At 34.5% G+C, this 20070-nt stretch overlaps 1 protein-coding gene across 2 annotated transcripts in view; it reads left to right on the top strand.

The window, feature by feature from the left end:
* ZMYM2 (zinc finger MYM-type containing 2) overlaps positions 1 to 20070 on the top strand; it is a 109397-nt gene that overhangs the window by 67794 nt on the left and 21533 nt on the right. For both annotated transcript variants that reach the window (XM_021678323.1, XM_021678322.1), the window contains 7 exons: positions 1110 to 1282; positions 8205 to 8370; positions 8928 to 8962; positions 15611 to 15740; positions 16727 to 16842; positions 17818 to 17986; positions 19681 to 19806. In XM_021678323.1, coding sequence (XP_021533998.1) covers positions 1110 to 1282; positions 8205 to 8370; positions 8928 to 8962; positions 15611 to 15740; positions 16727 to 16842; positions 17818 to 17986; positions 19681 to 19806 — 915 coding nt within the window. The remainder of the gene's footprint in view (positions 1 to 1109; positions 1283 to 8204; positions 8371 to 8927; positions 8963 to 15610; positions 15741 to 16726; positions 16843 to 17817; positions 17987 to 19680; positions 19807 to 20070) is intronic.

Genomic DNA, 20070 nt, shown 5'->3' with positions numbered 1-20070 from the left:
AGCAGCAAATAGAGAGTTGACATATAAGAGTATAATTTTCAATTGGAGGGACTTATATCTTTAGGCAATAAAAGCTTAAAAAGGACATGTGTCTTTTTCCTGTTTAGTAATATATTATGTGCTTTCTCTAACTGCACCTAGTTTTCTCCTGGAACTTGGCCGAAATAACAAAACATGTAATACCTAGTACTACCATCAAAATCTAATTAGAAAGATAAAGCTTTAATGAAGGTAAAATATTAAAAAGGTTTTTAAATATAGTTCATGATAACAGAAAAGGAGTCATAGGACAGTACTTAAATAATTGCCAAATAAACCAATAGAAAACAATTGCAGTTTGCGTTCACGGATAGGAAAGATTATTTAAAACTAGGTTCAGTAGAATTTGCAGAGGAGGTGTAATTTGAACTCCTTAGTAATGAGTGAGTAGGATTTCAGTAGATATGAGTGCAAGGTCATTCCTGTGTGGCACAGTATGAGTAAAAAGTATGGAAACTTATTTAATTCATATAGAGATATTGTAGAGATTAAGGTTGATATGTAAAATCACTTAAAATAATGCATTCATATAGTAGATAAAAATATTTTATTAAAAGAATAACAAAACATTTTCTCTGAACAAGTCAATAAACCAGTTTTACTTCCCTGAAGGTCCATGTAGGGTGTCAGAGAAAAGTAAGGCTAGAAATTTTGGCTAAAATGCCTGCTTAGTTGAGAACATCTTTAAGTTTTACTCAGTGCTTCTCAACAGTCTACACTGTTTGATTCCTCTAATGCCTATTTGCGGTGTGTTACTCTATGATACTTCAGCAGGATTATATTTAAATAGCCCAAACAAAATAGTTATGAGATGTTACTAGATTGGAAAGTCTTAGAGCATTATTTGAATGCACATGAGATCTAATAAAATATTCCATGCTCTGTTCCAGTATTTACAGGTTGTTGTTGATTATATTATTCAGTTTTGATCAGAAAAAGAGGACTTATATGTGAACTTATAGACACTTCATAAAGCTAATGATCTGTTTGACTTATAAGCTCTTTCTCACCTCAAAGAATAGTTTTCGATATGTGTTTTTGCTTTAATATTAAAACCTTGTATTTTTCAGGCTGCAAACTATTGTATAAACAGGATTTTGCACGACGTTTAGGATTGAGATGTGTTACTTGCAACTATTGCTCTCAACTGTGTAAGAAGGGAGCAACTAAAGAACTTGATGGTGTCGTGAGAGATTTCTGTAGTGAAGACTGCTGTAAAAAATTTCAGGATTGGTACTACAAGGCGAGTAACTAAAATTTTTTATTATAGCAACTGCTTTATCCAATCTTTAATAAAATATTGCAGTTACTATCATTACAAATATGGTAGCTTATTTATTTAAAAAATGTACATACATTAAGCCCTGCCCAGATTATAGAATTCATTAAAATTTTTGTCATTTCAGAAAGTTTTTTGTACAACTTGAAGTAGCATTTTTACTTGTTTTCTAACTTCGCTGTTACCCCAAACTAGAATATATCTTTATTTTCAGCAATATAGTTTAACAAAATGGGTTATTTCTCTAAAATTTGTGTGTCTTTATTTCACCAAATAGAAAATAGACCATTTTATCAGTTTTGAACATTAGCAGGTAATTGTTTTAGACACTTCGGATGTGTTTTAAAACACTTTGTTCTTTTTTACCTTTATAATTGTGGATCTTTGGAGAGTTTCAGATTGAAAAGACTGTATGGATAGAGACCAAAAATATTTAATTTGAAACTGTAAATAAGTGTGTGTGGTTGTCTTATTATAATCTACTTCTAGAAAAGATAAACCACTTTTTTGTCCATTGCGTTGGTTTTTTCCTAGATAAGAAAAATGAGTGTAAATTTGGGCTTTGTTTGGTCAGATATTACCCAAGAAAAAGTTATTAGTTCATATGTCCATAACATGGAAAATCATCTCAATGTTAAAACTTCATTATGGTTGTACTTCTAAAACATGTGAAGACGACATCATCATAACTTCAAAACTCTGAAATATTGCTAAAAGAAACAAAGGGTAAAATGGTTGAAATATGTAGAATATTATTTATTTAGTTCACTTAATGAAAGTGATTAGTGCTAATATTATTTAGGAAAATTACAAGAATTCTTGGTGTAGTCCTTGAATGTTTACAGCTCCACATATCAAGTAACATTTATTAAATTAAAAGAAGATGCTTTCCAAGTTGAAAGAGGTTGTGGAGGCTAAGAGTTTTGGTGCAATTTTAAAATTACTTCATTATTTTACTGTTGCTTCTGACTAATTTGTCTTACAATTAGGGGCGCCTGGGTGGCTCAGTTGGTTAAGCATCCAACTCTTGATTTCAGCTCTGGTCAGGATCTCAGGGTCATGAGGCTCCAAGCTTGGCTTGGAGTCTGCTTGAGATTCACTCTTTCCCTTTCCTTCTGCCCCTCCCACGCTCAAGCTCCCGGTTTCTAAAATAATTTAAAAATTTAAAAAATCTTAAAATTAAGGTTCAAATTTTAGAAACACACAGGACAAACATACTAACATCCTCTAACATTTGTTTTAGTCTAATCCAACCTTTTGTTCTATTAAAGACAGTAGCAATTTTGAGAAATCACTCAAAATGTTACTTTAATAGCTTATTTAAAAGCTCAGTTTTGTTTAACACATATGAACACTCTCCCCTGTTTGGGAGGTTTTATTTTTGAAAATTTGTTTTGGATTCAAAACAGCAAAGGTATTTAGTGGCTACATTATAAAGATGGGAAAATTCCATTTTATTCTTCCTTTTGGTTACCCTTTTGATCATTTATTTTATAGTTTGAAAGACAAAAACTGTTACCATATGATGAGTATGATTTCTCTGTCATTTTGTTGTGCAAATTTCTGCCTAATTGTGTAATTGTGAATCCAGACCTTTAATATTTTAAAATCCTTTTTGGAGGATTTTGGTTTTTTATCCACAGAACACTAAATGTACTTCTGTTTGGCTTCTTTCTTTGAATGATTTCTTGTTTTCTTTTATATTACTTAAAATAGAGAAGTCTTTTTGTTTTTTTGTTTGTTCTTTTTGGGGGAAGCAAAGAAGTGTTCTTTGGCAAAAGACCATATTACTCTAGATACTGCCATTTGTTCCATTTTGCTATTTATTTTAAAGGATAATTGTGTCTAATGTTTTTATGCAATGTTTAATGATGAAATTTTGGTGAGGCAGTGCATTTCAGGATATATAACAACATGTTAGTTAAATAACCAGTTGTAATCTGTTGGTTTAAAGTCAATATTTTGTACATTAAACACATTTTTATTGTTATTCCTTGTCTTATATTAAACCCAACAAATGTTTGTGTAATATGCACAATAGCATTTTTACATTACTAACATTTTTACATACATTTTACTAACATTTTACATACATATATTACATACATTTTTACTGTACTAACCTGAGGAATAAAGGTTATATCATTTTATCATAATGGTAGGGATTTGTAAAGCAAGTAATGATGATTTTTCTATGATCAATAGGAATACCAGCTTTGAGATGAAGAGTTGCCCTCCTTATTCATCATTGGCTTCTCTGTGGTGGCAACCAACACTAAATCAAGGAATAACTTTGTTCTGTGTGTCAAATTGTATTTTCTTATACCTCTCATGAGTCTCTCCTGTTCACTGCTACCATCCTGATATCATCTTGAAAATGTAGTAAGTTGAGTCCCAAACCAAATTACGATTTTTTTTTTACCTTTCCTCTTCCACTTTTTAAATTTAAGAACTCAAGTTTTAGATTTTAGTTCATTATAAATGTGACACTTAACAGTCAGTCCAGCTTTTATTAGAAAAACAATTTTTTAAAAGGAAACTTTAAAAACAACTTTAAAAACAACAGGTAGCCAGTCTAGTTTGTTAACTTCACCTTTAGTCATGAGCATTTGCTTCCTAACCAGAGGAGCACATACATTGTATTTTCCACCTTCTTATCTTTGTGCCTCAAGTTCATAGACTATCTATAGCATAAATAACTTTACATTTTTATTTATTTAAATTAAATTTAAATATTTATAAGTATACTTTAAAAAATTTTGGCTTTTGTTTCTTTTACTTGACAAGATGTTTTGAATGATCTGTGTTTTTTGGTTTGTATAATGGTTTGCATTTGGATTTAAATAGAGATTTATTAAATACTGTCTCTTCTAAATTGGAATACAAAATCTGTTGAAATTATGCAACCAGAAAATGTTGAGAGGTAAAGTTAACATTTTTTTCTTCTCCCAAATTGTTCTTTAGAAGGAAGTAGATAAATAAATGTTTCCAGCATAATGTGAAAGCAGGTGGGAGGAGAGATGTTTTGATCTCTGTAAGTTTGAAATTTTAGGAGAAAAAGGGGTTAGTACTGTAATGGAATAATAGCTAGGTGTTTGATAATGTGAAGTTAATTCAAAAGACCTACTGTTTTCCAGAATACTTCACAGTAATTCTTTGTAGAACTAATAATCTTTTCTTGAATGTTATTGCTACAAATTATAGTTTTTTAACACGGGTTTTGATTTGCCGTACAAACCAGTAGTGAATGGCAGCATTCTTTAATGTAAATGCCCTATAATGGTATAAAAATATGATTTATGGGGTTTAATCAAATTAATACTTATGTTTTAGTAAATCTTAGTCATAAAAGGGTAGTTGAATAAAAAATACTGGGTTTTTAAATTTTCTCTTTTTTTGTAAAAAATTTGCTAGAAATATTTACTTTAAAAAATTATTCTTTGTTTTTGAAATAATTTTAGAAAGGGAATATCTAATATTCTTGCTTTAAATGTGCTTTTTGGTAACTGAAGATTTCCTATCACTTGAATGCTTTGCCTTCAATCACCTACCCTTTTATCACAGCATTTTTTTCCCCTTTTTTTTTAGTGAATAACTGTACTTAGTAGGAAGTCATAAATAATTATTTTTTAAATGACTGTAAAATCCCCTATTTCATTCATATTCATGGATTCCCCTCCTCAAAATTAGGTCTGATTGGTGAAATGGGAAACAAGTAGATGGGGAAGTTACAAGGATGTATATATATCAACCAAAAGTGAGAATTTGAAACTGCCAAATAATAAGGGACTGCATCAGTATAGGCTGAATGACCTATTATCAATTATTGAAAGAGAGATTCCTGTATTGGCTGAGATGCTGGATTAAGATTTTTGAATTAAGAATTTAGTACCTGCATATTAGTTTTTTTGAACTGGTGACTGTTAATCCACTCCACCCCTCCCCCCCCCATAACAGACAATCCCTGATTTTCCATAGTGACAGGAAGACCACTAAGTAGATGATGAAATTGTATTATTTATTTATTTATTAAAGATTTTATTTATTTGACAGAGACAAAGCAAGTGAGGGAACACAAGCAGGGGGAGTGGGAGAGGGAGAAGCAGGCTCCTCGCTGAGCAGGGAGTTGGATGCGGGGCTCGATTCCAGGATCCTGGGACCACGACTTGCGTCGAAGGCAGACGCTTAATGACTGAGCCACCCAGGCTCCCTGAAGTGGTATTTTTGAAACCAGCAACTTAAGTTATACTTCAGTTCTTCTTCCTTTTTTCTTTTAAGATTTATTTATGAGATAGAGAGTGTGCGCAGTCGGGGTGGGGATTTAGGGGCAGAGGGAGAGAATCTCCAGCAGACTCTACCCCAATTGCGGAGTTCATCTGGGGGGATACCATGGCCCATGAGATCACCTGAGCCCATGAGATCACCACCTGAGCTGAAACCAAGAGTCAGATGCTCAACTGACTGAGCCACCCAGGCGCCCTGTACTTCGGTTGTTATGCTGTAGAAATGTTAAGCTTTTCTAAGAGTTCTCTCCTATGGTTGGAAGGAAGTAGTTTTCGTAAGGAATCATGGTCATTTTTAACGATGTTTTCCAATTAGCCATTGTATTTTAAGCTCAGTTCCAAACTTTACCCAGAATTTGCATGAGTGGCTATAAAAGAAAAAACCAAATGGAAAAGAGGTTCACAACTTCTGAAACTTTGATTATGGCATTGAACTTGGATTTAGTATTGAGTATTGTTACTATCCTTCCATTCTGAAAAAATATGTACATATTTTATTTCCATTTGCTAATTGGCATTAATTTTGGTCCTCGGGTACAGAGAAATCATCTAAATTTGTTTTGAACCTTCTGGAAGAAAGCTTCAAATATTGTTACTACAAAATCCAAATGTCTATAATTATAAAATAATGAAGTGATTTCATTGTTCAGGTTCTTTGAGGAGAATGTGCTTTGACCTTCTAAATTTTTGTGTAAATAGAAGTATTTTAAGAATTAGCATAGTATATGTAGTGATTTGAATACATTTTATACAAATTGATTTGGGTTTTAGATGTTACATTGAGAACCTTCTTGCAGCATTTTACCTTTATTAGGATTTTTATTCTCTAGTTATTTATATTAACTCATTTTGTCTTTCCATTGTCTTTATAACTTGATACACTAAATAAAGCCCAGTTTTTGATTTGGATTGTCTGCTTGGAATCCTGTCTCTGCATTTTAATGTTTGGCCTTAGACAAGTTACTTCATTTCCAGTACTGTGGTGAGGATTGTAGAGAGTAGATATAATATGCCCGGCTTTTATTTTTCAGGTTCTCAATGAATGAGAGGTAGTCAGGCTACAGCTTCACTTTTGCTATGTTTTTGTACTGTTTAGACTCAATAATTAGAATGTTAAGCTTTTGATTTCTTCCTTTGTGCTTTGTCTTGGGTATAAGGTATAAAAAGGGAACCAAACATTGAAACTTTGAATACTTAAAGGTTATTTTAAAGAACAGTTTTTGGGTGGTGACCAGGGACCTTTTTCATTATTGAGTAAAATATGACCTAGTTGATAATAAGTGCTAATGTTACTGAAGTTACCCCATAATATTACTGGCAATATAAAATTTGAGCTCACAGTTTTTGGACAAGAGATGTGATTTTGGCATCACTTAATAGTCATAATTTATACTACAAATCTTCATTCATTTAACATTTATTCAGCAGGAGAAATACCTGACCTGGAGAAAAAAAAGAGCCTGTGTTCTAACCTTGGGGTATGTTTGTTATATAAGACCTGTTTATCAGCACAATCATTTGTTAGTATTCCTGCTTAGGAATTTTGACAGGGTATTTATTCATAGAACTCCTATTGAGAAATAAAATGAGAGGTTTCAAAACCCACAGTATAGAACTATAGATTATTTAGGTAATGAGGAAAAGCTACATGATTATTATGAACTTAATGTTATTGCTTTATCAAAACTTCTAAGTTGTTAGTTAAACTAAAGGGTAATTTAAAAAATATGGTAATTTATTTCTACTCTAACTGGATCGAACAATTATGAAAAGAACTGTATTTGGAATTAATCATTCATATCTTTTGGTCCACTCATTTGATCAAGTTGTTAAGAAATAGTGAAAATGGGCAAAATTTAGGGGAAATGGGTTCACTAAAAAATGAAAATCTGTCCCCGGATTATGGATTCACCATTATAAGGTTTAATGTTTTATGTATGAATTTTACTAGTTGGGGCTGATTGTTGTCCTAAAATACAGCTTTTTTAATTAATTAAAGATTTGAGTGTTTTAAAACATGAACTTAAAGTCCTTGTTAATACTTAAATCAGCATATTTAATAAAGCTCTTTAAATTTATTAAACTGTTGAAAATACTTCAACTTAACATCCATGATTTTCTCATAAGAGCTTGCTTCAGAATTTTTCTGGTCTTATACAACTTCTTTAAATTGATTTTCTTGAGCTATCAGTTGAACACAGGAAATCTGTTTATTAATCAGAGATTTTCAGTGTAATCTGATTGTAGGAAACTTCTACCACTATATCATTAGGGTCCTCAAGATTATTTTAAAATATTAAAATATATTGTCCAATTTGGTCTATTAGTGTTCACTTTTTTTTGGTATCCTATCTTTGTAATGCTGGTCTTTAACTGCTGGTAAGTATAGAAAGGGATTTTGACAATTAGGTAAATTTTGCTACATTTTTTTCACTTTTATTGTGGATTTTTACTATATGTTTATGATTTATATTTTTTATCAGAAATTGTTTTATATTTGGCAATAATCACTGGTAAACTTTTATAAATCTTTTAAAGTACATGTCTGAGTTTTTAAATTTTTTTAATTTGAAATGTCTGATGCCTTCCTTTTTTTATAAAAGGCTGCAAGGTGTGACTGTTGTAAATCTCAAGGAACGCTTAAAGAGAGAGTGCAGTGGCGTGGAGAAATGAAACATTTCTGTGATCAACACTGCTTACTACGTTTCTACTGTCAGCAAAACGAGCCCAACATGACAACTCAGAAAGGACCTGAAAACTTACATTATGGTATGTAATAATTTAGATAGTAACTTGAAAAACTTGTATAGCAGTGTTTAGTTTCTTAGATCTGAATTCAAACTAATGATAATGAATAGTTGATTTTGGATAACGCATAGTCCATTTTGTCTGGGTGGAGGTGCCCTGTATGATATTTCTGTAGGTGTATTGTTTTTTATTCTCTTTTAAAAATTTAGTGCTAGTTGAAAAAAATGGCAATTTTAAATGAAGACCGGTTTTAGGAAATTGTATGTGCTGGGAGTAGGTTGGGAGGAACAATGAAAACCCTTTAGAAGTTGTGACTTATTTAAGAGTTAAGCATAAGAACATAGTATTGAACCCAAAGCAATGAATATTTTCTGAGAGGACAAAATGGGAAAAGGGTTAATTCCACTTATTTAGCTTTGTATTTCAGCTCTCAAATTTGATACTTTTTACTTAAAATAGCTTACAACGTTTTCTTCATTAACTATTTTAAAAAATCAGTAACATTTAATGAGAAATACAGATTTAGAAAATTCTGAAGAAAGTGATACTTGTCTTATTTTAAATTTGTTTGTTTTTAGATCAGGGTTGTCAGACGTCCCGAACCAAAATGACAGTAAGTATTGCTTAAGTAAAGTGCTAAATATTGATTTTTATAATGTGGGCATAAATATATAGTCCAATTTAATCTGATCATAATAAAAGATTTTTACTTTCCTCTCTTGGGACAGTTGAAGTATTTAGGTAAATTATCTAGTATTAAAACCGATACTTTCATATATGCTAAGGAATATAAAGGTGAATTAATTATGGCTTCTACCCACATTGGGGGAGATAGACATATAAATGGTATTTGAGTTGAAGTAACCATAATCTTTTTTTTTTTTTTTTTTTTTAAGATTTTATTTATTCATTTGAGAGAGAGATTGAGTGAGCATGAGCACAATTGCGGGTGAGGGTAGACGGACAAGCAGACTCCCCACTCATTTGACACATGGGGCTTGAACCCAGGACCCTGAGATCATGACCTGAGCCGAAGTCAGACAGTCAACCAACTGAGCCACCCAGGTGCCTCAAAGTACCCATAATCTTTAAGGCAGTAGCAATACTGTGTTTGAAATGATTGACTGAATTATTGTATTTGTTCCTGGTGGCTGTGAAAAAGCTTTAGAACAGTTGAGTAGAAGGTTGCCAGATAGACAGTGATGAAAAGTAGGAGGAATGTGCTAAGGACATTCATAACTATTCATTAGGGCCAAACTTAAGGGGCACCTGTGGTGGAATCATGGAAAATGAGGTAAAGGATAGGCTGGGCCAGATTATTAATGGCTTTGAGTTTATGTTTCTCAAATAGGTATCTGAAGGTCTGTTTTGGGGGCCAGGACTTACAAGTTTTTATTTTATTTTATTTTTTTTTTAAAGATTTTATTTTATTTATTTGACAGAGAGAGACACAGCGAGAGAGGGAACACAAGCAGGGGGAGTGGGAGAGGGAGAAGCAGGCTTCCCGAGGAGCGGAGAGCCCGATGCGGGGCTCGATCCCAGGACCCTGGGATCATGACCTGAGCCCAAGGCAGACGCTTAACGACTGAGCCACCCAGGCGCCCCACAAGTTTTTAAATATGAGAAATATTTCCATAATGTGTCCTGTGGATTTTTTTCTTTAGTCTTTGGTGTAATACATCAAATTCTGCTTTTATGTTAGCATTTTAAGACTTTTTATAGGTTGAAAGTGTCCATTTGTATGTAATGAATAAAGAGAAGAAGCAATGTTTTGCTATACTTTGAAGCACAGTGAGCCTGCCCTCTTGTATGCTGAGTAACAATAATCACCAGTATTGGAATATTGGTATTTCTGGCATCCGTATCCAAGGGAAGCTCTATAGGAGTCATTTATTGGTATTATATTAAGTCTCTGAGTTTTTGACCTGGTAAGAAAGAATAAATCAATGGTTTTTAGATCTGGCTACACATTTGGATCACTGGGGAGTTTCCAGAACTTTCCAATGCCTAGCCCCCAACTCAGAAATTCTGTGTTTTTGGAAAGTTCTTCAAGTGATTTTAATATGTAACCACAATTTAGGATCAATGACCAAAGTTGAAAAATTAGTGATTTTACATTATTCTGTTCAGTTTTTGCTTTTGATGTTAGTAGTTAAGAATCCTAAGAAAGTAAGAGTGCTTTCTCCCTTGCTTTACTCCCCTATATGTCATCCCCCCCCGTTATGGAAATACATTTAAAATCAGATAATTCAGAAATACATCAAAATACTCAGCTGAATCATCTCATTTTAATACCGGGCACTTTTATCCATGATGAGGATATAAAGATGGTCACTCCATATTTTCACTTTGTAGCCATAAGGCAACTTCCAACCTTGTTTCAAATATGTAAGCTTTTGACCAAGGCTTTAAGGCCCACCTTCTACCAGCATAATATCAGATACTTTCTTCCTCTCCTAGCACTTGAACCACATTATATGACAGCCAGAAGGGTCTAGGGAAGGATAAATCAATGTGCCACTGCAGTTGTTGCCTTTTGTCTTATAAAAGCCCTTTCCCATCTTTTCTTTGTAAGCTTTTGAAATCTTTTAATTCCCTACCCATAAACTTCAAAGGGTGAGAGCTTAGCTGTATAATTTTGGACAAGTCCCTTTACACAAGTTCTTGGTGTGAATTTCTTGTTTGAAAAATGGTGATGAAGATAGTACCTACTTCAGGGTTATCACATAGTAAGCATTAAATACATAGTAGCTGCTCTGTACCAGACCTCATAAAGGCAGTATGTATAGTAGTTAAGAACATAGGCTTTGGTGTTAGGTTAATTTACTTGAATCCTGACCTCAGAACTTTTAGCTCTGTCATCTTTCCCAGGTTGTGTAACTTCCGAGCCTTAGTTTTCAGATGAGAAAATAAAGTGGGAGTGATTAAAAGGCCTACCTCTTGTAGTGTTAGGAGAATTAAATAACTCATTTCATGAGTTATGTAAATTTGGTGCTTTATGTAATGTCTTCGTCCATTTGAGCTGCTATAGCAATACCATAAGTGTGGTGGCTTACAAACAACAGGAATTATTTCTCACAGTTCTGGAGGCTAGGTAGTCTAAAATCAAGTTGCTAGCAGATAACAGTGTCTGGTGAGGGCCTGCTTCCAGGTTTATAAATAGCCATCTTTTCACTGTATCTTCATATGGTGGAAAGGGGTAAGGCATCTGTAGGATTGCTTAATTGAGGGTATTAATCCCGTTCATGAGGCCTCTGCTGTCATAATATAATCGCCATCTAATGGCCACACCTTCAGATACCATCACATTGGGTATTAGATTTCAACATATGAATTTTAGGGGGGTATATATTATCTGTAGCACATAGTGTCTGGCATGAAGCAAATACTGAACAGATGGTAGCTTTTGTCATTATAATTTTATTTTGGGTCCTCCTTCAGTATTCATTATAAATAGAAGTAGATCTTGCTTGTTGAGAAGCAGAAAAGTAAGAAGCATTATCAAGTGTAGGTCTTCACTAGGTGGCATAGTTTATCTGACATGATGTAATGTTTCTAAATGACAGGAGGTAAAACCTTGAGTAATCTACAAAATGTATGATTTTGGACCCCTTGTTCTTATGTGGGGATTCTGGGGTATTTTCCAGCTTGGACCAGGCTTACCTAGTCTTGGTATGTAGTAGATACTCAATACCTATTTGTTATATTATTCTGCCCATTTTACAGTTGAGGAAATTGAGCCACAAGAGACTGAGTCACTTGCCTGATGTTACACAGCAGTAATTTTAGGACTAAATTCCCTAACTCCTTGTTTGTAGCTCTTTTTCTTAGCTGATTAATAATGTGGTTTGAAATCCTGATGAATCTAGAATAGTACCATCTCCTTGGCCATATGCATTATTTATAACTCGTGAGATATCTACCTGAAACAGTCTTTTAAAAAATTTGTATCTTTCCACACCTTTAAATATGCACAGATAAATTTATTAAACAGTAAGTGCTTTAAGTACAATTGATCATCATTCATATTTGCAAATTTGCCTATTCTCTAAATGGTAGCCCCTAAATCAATACCCCATGGCAATTTCAAAGAAATTTGCAGACATGGTGCAGATTGGTGAAGAAGATGAGTCTCCTGAGGTGCATCTTCCTGCTGAGGTGGAACAAGGCAAGGCTTTCCCTTCTTGTCTCACTTCATCCTATAAGCAGGTGTCCTTTTCATAGTCAGTTAGTACCACCTTTTTCATATTTTGTCCTTTTTGTTGGTTATTTTACTTTATAAAAGATCCCCCAAGAGTAGTATTAAAAAGCCATATCTAGTGTTCCTAAGCACAGGAAGGCTGCTCTGTGCCTTATGGAGGAAATGATGTGTATTAGGTAAGCTTCATTCAGTTGGCAGTGAGTTTAATGTTCGTGAATCAACAATATGGTACACTTAGAGAAAGGAATAAGAAATTCACCAGTATGTAGATGAGGCAACTCTGAGTACTGAAGTAAAATCTATAGTACATGGTGAAGCTATGGAAAAGAAGGAAGAGTGATTATATTTATGGATTCATGGACTTAGGACTAATTAAAAAAAAAAAAGTGAAACAGCATTGTTGTGAGGTTTTCAGCTTACATAGAGCATGTTACACAGGCTCAGGAAAATGTTAAACCCTTCTTGCCTACTGCTGGCTAACTCACACATTTCAAGCAAAATGGTATGAAAAATGTTAAACTTGCATGCGAGGTGATTTCTGCAGATCAGGACCAGGATGCTTTGGAAGAATACCAGCCAAGTGTTAACACAGGAAGAAGGGATATACAGTTAAACAGATTTTCAACACTGATGGGACTGGCTTGCTTTCACAAGGTCAGTGGCAAATGAATGTATATGGTACAAGTGGTCTTCAAAGCCCCTGACTTTAAATAGTTTAGAAACCATGCAACCTTGCTGTTGTGTGCCAGTGCCAAGGATAACTTCAATCCCCCCTTGGTGCATAGAGCCCAAAATCCATGAAAAATCCAGGGAAAAAACTGAGCTATATGCCAGTCCATTAGAGGTGGAACAAAAAAAAAGCACAAATGGTATCTAAAATATTCTGTGATTGGTTCTCCCAACTGCTTCATCCTAGAAGTTGAACATTGTCTCCAGAATGAAAACCTTGCATTTGAGGTTTTTTGAGGTTTTATTACTGGATGATTTCCATTGCCTTGAAGAACTCAAAAATGCCTATCTCAGTGTAGTTCCTTTCATGCCCCCAAACACTATCTCTCTCATCCAGCCCCTCAATTAGGGCATAATTAAAGTTTCAAGACCTACTTCATGAGAAAGCTTTCAAGGCTCTCAACACCAACAAGGAAACCACCCTGATTATTGGAGGTTAGTTACCATATGCAGCATTATTATGTTGGCACAGCTTAGGACAGCATCAAGCAGGCTACCATGAATAATTGGGAAAATGTTTGACCACACTGTGTGAAAAATTTCAAAGTTTTTGAAGGTGTCACAGGAAAAAAAAAAAAGTGTTAAAAACGTAATGTGTATTGCACCAAGTAAGTGAAGAAGACTTTGGGGACGTGCAGGACGATATGGAGGAAGTTTGGTAGAGAAGGCAGTAGAGCCTACCAGTGAAGACCTTGGCAAGATGGCAAAACAAGGCATCAGATTCAGTGATGAAAGTCAGCCCAAGACTCCTAAGAATGGCCAAAATATTGGAATGGAATTCTGCCTTTGGAAGAATTGTCAGTGACATGGAAGAATATGACCCTATGCTGAACAAAGCTGCAATTTAAGCACCACTGTGGTTGCCCCTCATGTAAAGATGCTTTAAAAGATTTGAGGTGAAAAGCCAAGCAGACAGGCTGACTTCTTTTTTTGAAGCCAGTTTGGGAGGGAAAAGTGCTGACACTGTCAAGAAATTACAAGAGCCAAACTCTTGAGGTAGAACGGCCAGATGTCACCCTCTTCTTCCCTCACCAAGTCACCGACTTCTTCCTCTTCTGCAGAATAATTGCCATCAACCTTTCCCTTGGTTTTTATGGGCACGCCAAAGGTTGAGAGGTTTAACCACACAGTGCACTGCCCCATTGTACATCCTGCATGTCCACTAAGAGTAAGATGTTAATATTTTTATAAAATGTTCCATGTTTACTCTTTGGTTTTTTTTCCAGGACTTTATTTACATTAGTGTACAATATACAGTATGTGTTAACAGGACTGAGTATGAGTACCATATAGTATATGTGTACTGTATCTGTGTACTATGCAGGAGTGTACACATCTGAGTGAAAGTGTTAATAATCATAGTATACTACAGTACATAAAAATGCTGTAATCATGATATAAAGAAACACAGAGTATAATTATTTGTAAGAAATACATATGAAATCAAGTGTGTTTCAACAGAAACACTGTTATGTATTGATCTGTTGATGAAAATATTGTGACCAAAGGCTTGTAGGAACCTAACGTTGTATTTCCTTTTGGAGTTATGGTTCTGTATTCACTACTTAAGTATTCATGGTGACTGTCTAGAAGTTAAGTACCTCAAATATTCTGTATTCTCTACCTTTTTTCCTATATCAATATACGGAGAGCACCTATGTTTAGTCCCTTCTGGACAGATCTTTAGCTTATTTTAGATTGTGTATGTGTGTGTGTATGTTATGCCCGGGAGGGGCGGGGTGTTCTCAGTTGCCAATAATGCTACAGTGAACATGGTAAAAACATCTGAGAGACTATTATCTAGGACAGGTTTCTGAAATTGCAATTGCTGGGATATAAAAAATAGTTTGAAGTTTGATAATATGGTAATTCTTTTCATCATTTTTTTTTATCTTTTAAAATTTAGTAACATATATAAGCTGTTTATCCAGTAGAGAGAACTAGTGTGTATCAGGTGGCCATAATAACTAAGAATCTTTCTCAAATAAATTTAAAAGAACCTAATTATTTTCAAAATTCAGGTTAACAATCTTCTGTTTTTTACCTAAAAGTAAAAATTGTCTTTTTATGTTTTTTAAAAAATATCCATTGAGGTCACACAGTTCTGTAGAATGAATGATTTCTCCTGCTTTGTCAGTAGTTAGGACAGATTCACATTGATCCTTTCAGATTAAGACTATGGTAAACATAGTAATAATAACATAATTTGGTTATATTCTTAAACTTTTATGTGTTCCCTCCACATGATCTAGAAACCAGATATTCATTAACACCAGGAAGTAATAAAAATTAGAGGCAAAAATAAAATGTTGCTCTTTGCTTCCTCTGTAGGGTTCAGCACCACCCCCTTCTCCAACACCTAACAAAGAGATGAAGAACAAAGCCGTTCTTTGCAAACCTTTAACAATGACGAAAGCTACTTATTGTAAACCTCACATGCAGACCAAATCTTGTCAGACAGGTAACTTAGGAAAATGTGACTTACATACTTCCCTATACTTAATACCTCACTTACTGAAATTCATGCTTTTCTCAAATAATAGGCTGTGGAATGTATTTGTTTTGGTCACTTTGTCATTTTCTGTTGATTTTGCTTATCTACATTTAGACATTACCTTGAGAATACAGCATTTTATTTAAAATAATTAATGAAAATCAATCTCTGTTAAAGGCTCAGAATATAAATTATGTCACAGGTGAAAAAATGCTGTATCAAAAATTTCCTTGGGGCTAAGATTCACTAAAGTTACCGTAATCCCTCTGAGAAAATCATCTCTGTAAATGTGACCTGTAATGTTAACAGTTCTGTTTCCTTGTCAGAATGAGATGATATCATTCAATTATATATTTTTATGAGATTTAAATGTATTCTAATTGTTTGATTAGATAAATCTTTTTGCAGGGAATGTGAGGGGAATCTGATAGGATACCTGGAACTATATAATGTTTTTAAGGGATGTTTTCTTGGTATTAAAAAAAAAAAAAGGCCTAAATTCTATTTTTCTGTCTTTATTAAAACAGTTACTGTATTTAGTTTTGTTTTTACCTTACCTAATTTTGTGAAAACAGGGAATTTGTTTTCTTTTCTTTCTTTTTTTTAAGATTTTATTTATTTATTTGAGAGAGAGAGAGAGAGCACAGCAGGGGGAGCAGCAGAGGGAGAGGGAGAAGCAGGCTCCCCGCTGAGCAGGGAGCCTGACTTGGGGCTCGATCCCAGATCCCAGGATTCCGGGATCATGACCTGAGCCGGGATCATGACCTGAGCTGGGATCATGACCTAAGCCAAAGGCAGATGCTTAACTGACTGAGCCACCCAGGCACCCCCAGGAATTTCTTTTGAAAGGGAAATGAGGCACTTAAATTTTTCTTTGTTACCAAATTTAACATTGAGTAACTATGTGTAAATGTTACTTAACATTGCTCCTTAAACACATTTTGTATTTTTAGATGATAATTGGAAGACAGAATATGTTCCAGTGCCTATCCCTGTGCCTGTGTATATCCCAGTACCGATGCACATGTACAGTCAGAATATTCCTGTTCCTACTACGGTTCCTGTTCCTGTAAGTCGGATTTTAAGTTTTTTTGTTTGTTTGTTTTTTGTTTTCATTTTGAGGTTTATCAGGCATTAGGTGGGAGAACAATGTAGTGAAGCTAGTAAAACAGGGTTGAGTCCTTGCCTTCATCAGTTAACTTAGGTTTGGTTGAATCTGTCAGTGTTTGCTTTGTGTTTAATCAAGTATATGTTCATCCTTAAAGGTGAAGTTTAGCAAATGTCTGTGTCTGCTTTATGCATATATATATATATATATATAGTGTCTTATGTTTGAGTTCATTTTAGAGAAAAATACTTGTGAAGTTGTAAGTTTTAAAACTTAAACACGGAATAGAATTTCATATAAATTATGATTATATTATTTTGTCCTAAATCACTTGCAGTAACGACACTATGCCAGGGCTTGGCTATCATAGTACCCTGGGGACAGAGGTATCTCAAAAATTATTTTTCTTTTATTTTCATTTCAAAAAGTAGCTGCTTATACTCTGAGCTTTCGTTGTTAAAATTGACATCTTAGTTTTGGTATGTGTTTTTTCCAAAGTATTATAAAGAAGATCATGTGTTAGAATAATTTTTAATTTGGGAAGTTATCTTTATTTATTTATTAGAGAGAGAGCACAAGGAAGAGCAGGTGGGAAGGGGAGAAGGGCAGGAGAGGGAGAAGCAGGCTTCCTGCTGAGCAGAGAGCCCGATGTGAGGCTCGATCCCAGGACCCTGGGATCATGACCTAAGCCAAAGGCAGACGCTTAACTGACTGAGCCACCCAGGCACGCCACCCAGGCATGCCCCCCTCCTTTTTTTTTTTTTTTTTTTTTTAAGATTTTTATTTTTAAGAGATCTCCACACCCAATGTAGTGCTCCAACTTACAGTCCGAAGATCAAGAGTTGCACACTCCACTGATTGTACCAGCCAGGCACCCCCCGGAAAATTTTCTTCTAATGTTGAGTAAACCTAACAGTAAATATTTTGGTTAATTAGGTGCCGGTTCCTGTTTTTCTGCCTGCCTCATTGGATAGCAGTGAGAAGATCCCTGCAGCAGTCGAGGAACTGAAAAGCAAAGTTTCTTCAGATCCTCTTGATGCAGAGCTGCTTACAATGACAGATATGATAACTGAAGATGAGGGGAAAACAGAAGCTGCCATCAACAGTGAGTTGCACTATATTTCACTTTGTGAATAAGTTTATCATTGGTTTTCAGTAAGTGTTATAATTAATATAGTATGTTGCAGGACATATCATTATGTTTCACCTTGAAATGGGAGTGGGTGAGCATTGCAACAAAAATGTATTTTTGTATTAAGAGATCCGTACTCTATCTAGCCACATGCTCTCTTATGCCATGCCCAGTTTTAATATATATATATTTTTAAAGATTTTATTTATCAGAGAGAGAGAGAGACAGAGGTAGGCAGAGGGAGAAGCAGGCTCCTTGCTCACCAAGGAGCCCGATGTGAGACTCGATCCCAGGACCGTGGGATCATGACCTGAGCCGAAGGCAGACGCTTAACCGACTGAGCCACCCAGGCGTCACCCCATGCCCAGTTTTAAGCAGGACTTTGTACAATTTGTACAGTCCTTGTTTTAATTGTAATCGGATTTGACTTGTAAAATCAACTCAGAATTATTCCTGTTTTAATGTACTAGCTCAGACACAAAAATAACTTGTTGGCTTTAATAATGATCCAAACATTTATTTTGTAATGGTTATCCCCAGTTTTGTTTTGTTGGCTATACTTAATAAAGTAATTTGCATTATCTAAACCAGGGTTTATCCTAACTTCTGTTAGGGCAGTGTTTGCCAAATGGCATAAGTATGTTGTAGATGATTCTCTTAAGAGTATTTATTCCTACCCTTACTCCTCTGGTACCACCCAGAGACCTTTTTCAGCCATGAGCTGCCTGATTCCATTACCCTAGAGCACAATAGAAACACTAAAAATTTTATGTATTTCATAATGTGACAGTTTTTGTGGAGGACTTTGTTACAAATTAACTTAGTGGGTTGCAACCAGTGGTTTTGTTTGTTTTTTAATGAAGTGAATGGGAAAATGTTAGTGTGAATCTCATCAAAAAGATACTGTTTTGTGAAACCTTTGTTTCCTGTGTGTGTCTCTATGTTTGTCTTTCTTTTTTTTTTTTTTTTTTTAAAGATTTTTTATTTATTTATTTGAGACAGAGAGAATGAGAGAGACAGAGAGCACATGAGAGGGGGGAGGGTCAGAGGGAGAAGCAGGGTCCCTGCCGAGCAGGGAGCCCGATGCGGGACTCGATCCCGGGACTCCAGGATCATGACCTGAGCTGAAGGCAGTTGCTTAACCAACTGAGCCACCCAGGCGCCCTCTATGTTTGTCTTTCTGTCTCCTATCACCACCTTGAAATGGATAAAATGTGTATCTTACTGTGGGTTGCAATATAAAAATGTTTGAAAGCAACTGATCAAAACATTAGAAAGCAGTTGTAATTGAATGATATAGAAAACCTAGGTCACAGTTCAAAAAGAGTATTGAAAATTGCAGTTATCCACCCTCATTAGTTTATTTTTGACAAGAGATACTCTGCATACCAGAGTTGGTTTACTATCAAAGCATGCCTATTAACTTTTTGAAAAGGGGCAGTCAGAAACCTAAAGGATTAAGTTTCTGTGTACTCATGATTATCTAACAATTATAAAATTTATAATAGTTTACATTTCAAGATTATATACCTTTTCCTTTTGTGACATATTAATATAAGTATTCTTGTTTTATATTTACAATTAAATGACTTCCTTTGTCAGATTAAATATAGGTGCTGTTCAGGTCTTCTATTTTGATTTCTAATGATCTTATGAATTGATTACAGGTGTAGTTATTGAAGCAGATATAATTGGTTCAGATCTCTTGAAGAACTCTGACCCAGAGACACAGTCCAATATGCCTGATGTACCATATGAACCAGACTTGGATATCGAAATAGATTTCCCCAGAGGTACTCTTACTTTATTCTTTAAGTGTGAAGTACAGTTATGGAATTTAGTTATGATCATTAATCATTTAATGTTTGTGTTCTTGCCTTTACTGTTTATATTTATCTTTTTTTTTTACCCAAACAAAACTCAACGGTTAATTTCTGAAATGAGGCATAGGACTGAATTGAATAGAATTTCTTAGAGCCTGAAAAGACACTTTCTCAAAGTAATTCATTATAGAAAACTTTGTAGATAGAGTAAAGGATAAAGAAGTGATTGTTTCT

Source organism: Neomonachus schauinslandi, chromosome 3 (genome assembly GCF_002201575.2).
Source record: "Neomonachus schauinslandi chromosome 3, ASM220157v2, whole genome shotgun sequence".
NCBI lineage: Eukaryota > Metazoa > Chordata > Mammalia > Carnivora > Phocidae > Neomonachus > Neomonachus schauinslandi.
This window is presented reverse-complemented; position numbering and strand designations above follow the sequence as displayed.